Source organism: Penaeus vannamei, chromosome 17, assembly GCF_042767895.1.
Source record: "Penaeus vannamei isolate JL-2024 chromosome 17, ASM4276789v1, whole genome shotgun sequence".
Classification (NCBI taxonomy): domain Eukaryota; kingdom Metazoa; phylum Arthropoda; class Malacostraca; order Decapoda; family Penaeidae; genus Penaeus; species Penaeus vannamei.
In genome coordinates this window covers 10,023,958-10,033,957 of record NC_091565.1, presented here as the reverse complement: position 1 = coordinate 10,033,957, position 10,000 = coordinate 10,023,958, and the positions used below count along the sequence as shown (strand labels likewise).

General features: G+C 41.6%; 1 protein-coding gene across 1 annotated transcript in view; it reads left to right on the top strand.

Annotated features, from left to right (window-relative positions):
- LOC113825755 (uncharacterized PE-PGRS family protein PE_PGRS46) overlaps window positions 1–10,000 on the top strand; it is a gene marked incomplete at its 3' end in the record, with an annotated part of 28,219 nt that overhangs the window by 1,422 nt on the left and 16,797 nt on the right. The window contains 2 exon segments of the mRNA XM_070132436.1: window positions 7,576–7,857; window positions 9,862–9,924. Coding sequence (XP_069988537.1) covers window positions 7,576–7,857; window positions 9,862–9,924 — 345 coding nt within the window.

The following is a 10,000-nucleotide window of genomic DNA, read 5'->3' as shown; positions in this document are numbered from 1 at the left end:
AGAGCCACAGAGGCGAGCCCAGGAGGAGCCGAGAGCCACAGAGGCGAGCCCAGGAGGAGCCGAGAGCCACAGAGGCGAGCCGAGGAGGAGCCGAGAGCCACGGAGGTGCTGATCGTTTGGCTTGGGAGATTGGGGTCGTTGCGGGTCGGGTGTGAATCTTTTTTTTTCTTGGTTTTTCTTTTGTCTGCGTTTTGTTTTGCTTTTTTCTTGTTTCTATTTTTGTGTGTTTGCTGTTCGTGTTTGTTTTTTCTTATTTTTTTTCTTTTTTCTTTTTGTTTTTTTTTATTCATTTTTCTTTCTTTACTTTCTCTATTCCGTTACTCTTTGTCTTTTCTCTTATTCTTTTTCTTTTTTCTTTTTTTTCTTTCCTATTTCTTTGGGTTCGCTCTGGGTCGGATGTGATCTTTTTTTTCTAGACTTCCTCTTCCACCGGCTGTTTGGGGGGAGGGAGGGGGAGGGGGCGAGCCGAGGAGGAGCCGAGAGCCACAGAGGCGGACCGAGGAGGAGCCGAGAGCCACAGAAATGAGCCGAGAGCCACAGAGGCAGACCGAGGAGGAGGCGAGAGCCACAGAGGCGAACCGAGGAGGAGCCGAGAGCCACAGAGGCGAGCCCAGGAGGAGCCGAGAGCCACAGAGGCGAGCCGAGGAGGAGCCGAGAGCCACAGAGGCGAACCGAGGAGGAGCCGAGAGCCACAGAGGCGAACCGAGGAGGAGCCGAGAGCCAGAGAGGCGCTGATCGTTTGGCTTCGGAGATTGGGGTCGTTGCGGGTCGGGTGTGATTTTTTTCTTTTTTTCTTGGTTTTTCTTTTGTCTGCGTTTTGTTTTGTTTTTTTTCTGTTTTCATGTTTGTGTGTGTGTTGTTTGTGTTTGTTTTTTATTTTTTTTTTGTATTTTTTCTTTTAGTTTCTTTTATATTCTTTTTTCTTTCTTTACTTTCTCTATTCTACTCTTTGTCTTTTCTCATTTTTTTTCTTTTTTTTCTTTCCTATTTGGGTTCGCTCTGGGTCGGATGTGATTTTTTTTCTAGACTTCCTGTGCTTGTTGTAGGAGTTTTTTGTCTTTTTTTTCTTTCTTTTTTTCTCCTATTTCTTTTTTCTTTTAGTTTTCATTGCCTTACTTTCTTTTTTATTGTATTTTCTCTTACTTTTTCTTTTATTCTATTCTACTTTTCCTCTTCTATTTTTACTTTTATTTATTTTTTTCTTTCCTTTTACTATTTTTTCTCTTTCTTTCCCTTTTATTCTACTTTTTTATGTATCTTTATTACCTTTGGCTGATGTGTGTGGGCGAACCGCTACCGGAGCTAAGATAATAGGTCTTCATTTTATTGCGCGCATAATGGTTCTTGACATTAATACCAGTTACAAAAAAAAAATATATATATATATATATAAACAAAAAGAGGGGGGAGGGGGGAAGGGAGGAAGGGGGAAGGGGGAGGGGGGAAGGGGGGGAGGGGAAGGGGGAAGAGGGAAGGGAGGAAGGGGGGAAGGGAGGAAGGGGGAAAGGGTCGGGGCAATGAGGAAATGGGGGAGGAGTCTGTTCGGCCGTTTCAACCAACCATATATCTTCTCATTCCCTTTCTTATCTTCTTGTTTCTGTTCCTTTCGCCTTTTTTCCCTCTCTTTATCTTCTTTTCTGTCCTTTTCTGTTCTTTTCTCATTCTCTTCTTTCTTAACTCTTCCTGTTCCTATTCTTCATTTTTTCTCCCCTTCTCTTCCTATCCTTCTTCTTCACTAGGCTCCTCTCCTATCCTCCTCCTCTTCTTTCTTATACGGTCCTCCACCTTTATTCCTCTCTCTTCTATTCTCTTTCTCATTGACTTCTTTATCCACTTCCATGCTCCCTTCCCACCCCCCATCCTCCCCTATTCTTCTCCCTTTCCTTATCCATTATCTTCCTCCTTCCTATCCCCTACCTATCCCACTCTGTTCTTTCCTATCCCTCCTCTTCCTCCTCCTCCACTTCTTACCTATTCTCTTCCTGTCTTCCTCCCTTCCTCCATCCTCTTCCCTACACATCCTGCGCTTCTTCCTCCCTTTCTATCCTCCCTTTCCCTCCACCTCTTCCTTCCCTCCTTATCATCCTCCTCCTCTTCCCCCTCCACCCCTACTCTTGGCATCCCTCCTCCTCTTCCTCTTTCTCCTCCTCCTTCTCCTCCACCCTTCCTCCTCCAACCCTCCTCCTCCACCCCTCCTCCTCCACCCTTCCTCCTCCTACTGCTCTTCCTCCACCCATCCACCCCTCCTCCTCTTCCTCCTCCTCCTCTTCCCCCTCCACCCCTCCTCCTGGCATCCCTCCCCCTTCTTCCTCTACCCCTCCTCCTCCTTCTCCTCCCCCTACCTCCTTCTATCCCTCCTCCCCCCTTCACCCTCCTCCTCTTATCCATCTTGAAGAAGATTGCACCTTACACGACACATATTATATTTGTATATTGCTTCCTTCACCTTCCTTGTTCACGTGTAAACAAGCGGAGAGAGAGGGGGGTGGGAGGGAGGTAGGTAGGGAGAGAGAGAGAGAGGGGGGGATGGAGGGAGGGGGGAAAGGGGGGAGGAAAGAAGGGAGGAAAGGGAGGAGGAAAGGAGGAGGAGGAAGGAGGGAGAGAGGAAGGAGGAGAGAGAGAGAGAGAGAGAGAGAAAGAGGGAGAGAGAGAGAGAGAGAGAGAGAGAGAGAGAGAGAGAAGAGGAGGAAGGGAAAGAGAGAGAGAGAAGAAGTGTGTAAGAGAGAGAGAGAGGAAGTGTGTAAGAGAGAGAGAGAGAGAATCGAGGGGTATGATAAGGAGAAGCGGAGAAAGGGAAAATTGATAAACAGAAACGTCCAGACACAGAATAAAGTCAGAGACAAATAGAAAGAGACTAACGGACAAAGAAACAATTAAGAGAGAAAGAGATAAGAAAAAGAAAGCGAATCAGAGAGACATAAACCTTCCAGAACAAAATCTAAATAGTAGAAAGAAAAAAAGGAGAAAAAGAGAGAAAGAATAAAAGAAAAATAAGCGAAACAGACCGAAAAAAAAGAAAAAGAAAAATCTGAATCCAGTCCGTTCGTCTGAGCATTCTTTCCCGCCTCGCATTCCGCGCCAAAACCTAGACGAACGGATTACACGAACGCAAGCCAGAATTGGTGATAAACATTGCCCTGTTTTGCCGCGTTCGACCCCCGGCTAATGCTAAAAATTATGCGCACGAACACGCGATATTGGCGTGGGTCGAGGGGTGGGGGAGGGGTAGTGGGAGGAAGAAAGGAGGAAAGGGGGAAGGGAGGAGGAAAGGGGAAGGGAGGAGGAAAGAGGAGGTGGTAGTGGGAGGAAGAAGGGAGGAAAGCGGAAAGGAGGAGGAAAGGGGAGGAAGAAGTGAGGAAAGGGGAGGTGGCAGCGAGAGGAAGAGGGGAGGGGGTAGGGGGAGGAAGAAGAGAGGAAAGGGGAGGGGGTAGTAGGAGGAATAAGCAAGGGGAAGGGAGGAGGAAAGAGGAGGGGGTAAGGGAAAGAGGAAGGATAACTATTTAACTCCACATAACTGAGACCGGATATCGTGCTCCATAAATCATCGATCTTTAGGCCAGAGACTAAATCTAGCTATGATTTCCCCCCCTCCCCCTCCTCCTCCTCCTCAATCTCCCCCTCCTCCTCCTCCTCCCCCTCCCCCCTCCTCCCCCCGGATGCGTACGAACACCGAAGCGTACGGAATCGGAGGCAAAACCGACGCGACAGGGACCTGGTTGGAGATTATTCATATTTTCTGATGCGAGAGTTGTGCTTCGTGTGGCTCCTTATTAAGTGCACGTAATGATTGCGATGCGAGAGTTGTGCTTCGTGTGGCTCCTTATTAAGTGCACGTAATGATTTTGAAGCGAGAGTTGTGCTTCGTGTGGCTCCTTATTAAGTGCACGTAATGATTTTGGTGCGAGAGTTGTGCTTCGTGTGTCTCCTTATTAAGTGCACGTAATGATTTTGATGCGAGAGTTGTGCTTCGTGTGTCTCCTTATTAAGTGCACGTAATTGCGATGCGAGAGTTGTGCTTCGTGTGGCTCCTTATTAAGTGCACGTAATGATTTTGATGCGAGAGTTGTGCTTCGTGTGGCTCCTTATTAAGTGCACGTAATGATTGCGATGCGAGAGTTGTGCTTCGTGTGGCTCCTTATTAAGTGCACGTAATGATTGCGATGCGAGAGTTGTGCTTCGTGTGTCTCCTTATTAAGTGCACGTAATGATTGCGATGCGAGAGTTGTGCTTCGTGTGGCTCCTTATTAAGTGCACGTAATGATTTTGGTGCGAGAGTTGTGCTTCGTGTGGCTCCTTATTAAGTGCACGTAATGATTTTGGTGCGAGAGTTGTGCTTCGTGTGGCTCCTTATTAAGTGCACGTAATGATTTTGAAGCGAGAGTTGTGCTTCGTGTGGCTCCTTATTAAGTGCACGTAATGATTTTGAAGCGAGAGTTGTGCTTCGTGTGTCTCCTTATTAAGTGCACGTAATTGCGATGCGAGAGTTGTGCTTCGTGTGGCTCCTTATTAAGTGCACGTAATGGTTTTGATGCGAGAGTTGTGCTTCGTGTGTCTCCTTATTAAGTGCACGTAATGATTTTGATGCGAGAGTCGTGCTTCGTGTGGCTCCTTATTAAGTGCACGTAATGATTTTGAAGCGAGAGTTGTGCTTCGTGTGTCTCCTTATTAAGTGCACGTAATTGCGATGCGAGAGTTGTGCTTCGTGTGGCTCCTTATTAAGTGCACGTAATGATTTTGGTGCGAGAGTTGTGCTTCGTGTGTCTCCTTATTAAGTGCACGTAATGATTTTGATGCGAGAGTCGTGCTTCGTGTGGCTCCTTATTAAGTGCACGTAATGATTTTGAAGCGAGAGTTGTGCTTCGTGTGGCTCCTTATTAAGTGCACGTAATGATTTTGAAGCGAGAGTTGTGCTTCGTGTGGCTCCTTATTAAGTGCACGTAATGATTTTGGTGCGAGAGTTGTGCTTCGTGTGGCTCCTTATTAAGTGCACGTAATGATTGCGATGCGAGAGTTGTGCTTCGTGTGTCTCCTTATTAAGTGCACGTAATGATTTTGGTGCGAGAGTTGTGCTTCGTGTGTCTCCTTATTAAGTGCACGTAATGATTTTGGTGCGAGAGTTGTGCTTCGTGTGTCTCCTTATTAAGTGCACGTAATGATTTTGATGCGAGAGTCGTGCTTCGTGTGGCTCCTTATTAAGTGCACGTAATGATTTTGAAGCGAGAGTTGTGCTTCGTGTGACTCCTTATTAAGTGCACGTAATGATTTTGGTGCGAGAGTTGTGCTTCGTGTGGCTCCTTATTAAGTGCACGTAATGATTTTGGTGCGAGAGTTGTGCTTCGTGTGGCTCCTTATTAAGTGCACGTAATGATTTTGGTGCGAGAGTTGTGCTTCGTGTGGCTCCTTATTAAGTGCACGTAATGATTTTGGTGCGAGAGTTGTGCTTCGTGTGTCTCCTTATTAAGTGCACGTAATGATTTTGGTGCGAGAGTTGTGCTTCGTGTGGCTCCTTATTAAGTGCACGTAATGATTTTGGTGCGAGAGTTGTGCTTCGTGTGGCTCCTTATTAAGTGCACGTAATGATTTTGGTGCGAGAGTTGTGCTTCGTGTGTCTCCTTATTAAGTGCACGTAATGATTTTGGTGCGAGAGTTGTGCTTCGTGTGGCTCCTTATTAAGTGCACGTAATGATTTTGGTGCGAGAGTTGTGCTTCGTTTGACTCCTCATTAAGTGCACGTAATGATTTTGATGCGAGAGTTGTGCTTCGTGTGTCTCCTTATTAAGTGCACGTAATGATTTTGGTGCGAGAGTTGTGCTTCGTTTGACTCCTCATTAAGTGCACGTAATGATTTTGGTGCGAGAGTTGCGCTTCGTGTGACTCCTTATTAAGTGCACGTAATGAAAATTGAGTTGGTATCTGGCCTGGGAATCGACGGAGCACAAAATCCAGTCTCACTTGTGTAGTGAACGGGCGCGGCCATGTTGGATGCGAGATTTAAATTCAATTCTCATTATGTGGGTTTTAATAGTTATATAAAGTACAATTCTTGCTTTAGATAAGAACATCGAAAAAGTGTTCGTATATATATAAGTATATAAGTATGTATATATATATATATATATATATATATATATATATATATATATATATATATATATATATATATATATGTATATGTATATATATGTATGTATGTATGTGTGTGTATATGTATATAGATAGATAGATAGATAGACAGATAGATAGATAAATAGACAGATAGATAGATAAATAAATAGATAGATAGATAGATAAATAGATAGATAGATAAATAGATAGATAGATAGATAGATAGATACAAATATATATATGCATATATATTTCTATTTTCATGCACGGTTAATGTGTAAAAGATATAAATTTGTGATTTGTTTTATTCATTAAAAAAGTGGATTAGTTACCTAAGTAGCTTAAGTCTGCATTTCTTGTTGCAATGGCATGCAATGACAATAAAGAAATATATAAGTAAATAATAAAGAAGTAAAAGGTTAAATCTCATAATGTCTCATAGTTTTTTTCTTACCTATAAAAAGATAACTATTTATTCCGTTTTTAAAGAAGAAATTGAAATAATTAGCATTCTTTGACTTATATATATATATATATATATATATATATATATATATATATATATATATATATATATATATATATATGTATACATATATATATATATACATATATATATATAATATACATATAATATACATATATATACATATATATATATATATATATATAATATACATATAATATACATATATATACATATATATATATATATATATATATATATATATATATATATATATATATATATATATATATATATATATATATATATATATATATATATATATATATATATATGTATATATATTGCTGCTGATTTTCCCCCTCCGAGCTGCGCTCCTAGTAACCGGGCTTCCGGTGCGAATCATTTCCAAACTTAATCTGCAATGAAATCCATGTGTCGAAGCCTTTTTTACAGCCGGATGCCCTTCCAGCTGCCAAACCTTCCTCTTAATTCCCTTTAAATGTGAAAGGTGCAAGAGTGTGTGTGTGTATATATTTTTAATCACTTTCTCTCTTTCTCGTTCTCTCTCTCTGTCTCTGTCTCTGTCTCTCTCTCTCTCTCTCTCTTTCTTTCTTTCTTTCTTTCTTTCTTTCTTTCTTTCTTTCTTTCTTTCTCTCTCTCTCTCTCTCTCTCTCTCTCTCTCTCTCTCTCTCTCTCTCTCTCGCTCTCTCTCCCATAAACCAATTATCTATTACTAATCATCTGTTTTTTTGTTTTTATCAATTCCCATTCTTTTCCTTTATTCCATTTATTCATCCATCCACTTATCATAAACCAATTATCTATTACTAATCCTCTTTTTTTCCATTTCCCATTCTTTTCCTTTATCCATTTATTCATCCATCTACTTATCATAAACCAATTATCTATTACTAATCCTCTTTTTTCCATTTCCTATTCTTTTCCTTTTATCCATTTATTCATCCACCTACTTATCTACCTCCCCTTTGCCTCCCGCGCAGAGAAGAACGGCGACGGATCGAGCGACGGCGAGGCGGGCGGGGGCGGCAGCGTGGGCGGCGACGTGAAGGAGGCGGAGGACACGGAGGATCGTGGGCGGCGAGGGAGCGTCATATCCCGGATGAACGGCGTGACGGTGGGCGGGGTGGTGGGCGGGGTGGTGGGGACGGTGGTGCTGCTGGTGGGCGCGGTGTGGGCGAGGCACTATTGCATCGTGGTCCGGCGCAGGAAAATGCGGAGGAACGCCAGCGACGAGGCCAACCCCGACGTGGTGCCCAGCGTGGGTGAGTGTGGGGGGTGGGGGTGGGGGTGGGGGTGGGGGTGGGGGTGGGGGTGGGGTGGGGTGGGGTTGGGTGAAGGAGGGAGGATGGGGGTGGGTGTGGGGGTTGGGTGGGGCTGGGAGTGGGGAGGAGGGAGGAATGGGGTAAAGAGGTGGGGGGAGGGGGGAGGAGGAATGGGGGTTGAAGAGGGGGGAGGGGGGACTGGGAGGTGGGGGTGAAGATATCATGTCATTATTATAATCATTATCATCATCATCATCGTCATCGTCATCATCATCATTATAATCATAATCATCATCATCGTCATCTTCATCATTATAATCATAATCATCATCATCGTCATCATTGTAATCATAATCATCATCCTCGTCATCGTCATTCTCAGCATCATCACAAGAATCATCATTGGTATTAATGCTATTTGATAATAATCATGATGATAATGATAATAAAAGTACAGTAATAATGAAAATTATTATGATGATATTGATGATACTGATAATAATAATGATTCTTAAAATAATACTAACGATAATGATGATAGCGATATTAATGATTATGATATTAATGATAATAAAGATGAGAGTAATGATGATAGTTATATTGATGATGATAATGAAAATGATTATGAGAATGATGATGATAATAACTATGATAATTTATAACAATACTGAAAATGAAAATTATTTTGATAATGACAATAATAATGATGTTTATGATAGTAATGATAATAACAGCAATAGCAGTGATAATGATGATCATGAGGATGATAATAATTCGATGATGAAATAATGATAGAGATAATAATGATAATGATAATAACAATAAAAATGATAATGACAACAATGAAAATAATTATAATAGCGATAATGATGATAATGGTAATAATAATGATGATAATATTAATAATAGTAGTAGTAGTTATAATGATAATAATAATGATAATGATAATAATGATAATAACTGTAACAACAACAGCAATAAACCACAACATAATAATGATAGTGATGAAAACAGAAATAATAACAACACCAACAAAAACGATAACACCACCAAACAACAACACCAAGAAAGCCAATAAGGATAATGACGATAAATAGAAAAATCTGCGGCGCCGACCCCCCCCCTCCCCCCACACCCACAAAAAAAAAAAAAAAAAAAAAGGAAAATAGCTTCAAACAAGAAACAACTTTAGCGGGAGAAAATAATGATTGAGGAAATGATGCGCACCAGTGGACACGCATCACCCCCTCCCCTCCCCCTCCCCTCCCCCCTCCCCTGCCCCTGCCCTTGCTCCTCACCCCCACCCCCCCACCCCCTTCCCCGCCTGAGAGCTCCTTCCATTTTGGGGGAAAAGATAGGATGATAAAGGAGAGAAGAAAAGGAAATGAGGATAATTATGATGATAATGATGATGATAATAATGATAATGATTATAATAATAATAATAATAAGTGCAATGATATTGTTAATGATATTAGTGATATACAATGGTTGACATCCCAACTATAATTATTATTATTAGCTTCGTTATCAGTATTGTTATTATTGTCATCCTTTTTATCATTCTTAATATCTTTATTATCATCACCATTGACACCATCATCATCATCATCATCACCATCATCACCATCACCACCACCACCATCACAACTCCTACATCACCCCACTTATACCCCTTTTACCATCATCACAACCACCACCCTTGCCACACACCGATAACAACATAACCATAAAAAAATATACAACCGATAGAATGAACAAGAGAGGTTCACCCCCCCAAAAAAATTACAACCAATAGAATGAACAAGAGGGTTCCACCCCCCCCCCAAAAAAAAAAAAAATTACAACCAATAGAATGAACAAGAGATTTTCACCCCCCCAAAAAAAAAAAATAATAATAATAAAAAAAAAAAAAAAATAATAATAATAATAATAATAATAATAATAATGATAATAATAATAATAATAATAATAATAATAATAATAATCCTTTGTCTCCTTCAGGCACGTCGTATGACCATCCTAGCGGGCCCGGCGAGGCTTCCCGACATCGCTTCTGGACTAAGGGTGAGTCTTTATCGTGGGAGAGGCTGAAAGAGTGAGTGAAAGGGGAGGGCGAGAGGGTGACACGATAAGGGATGAT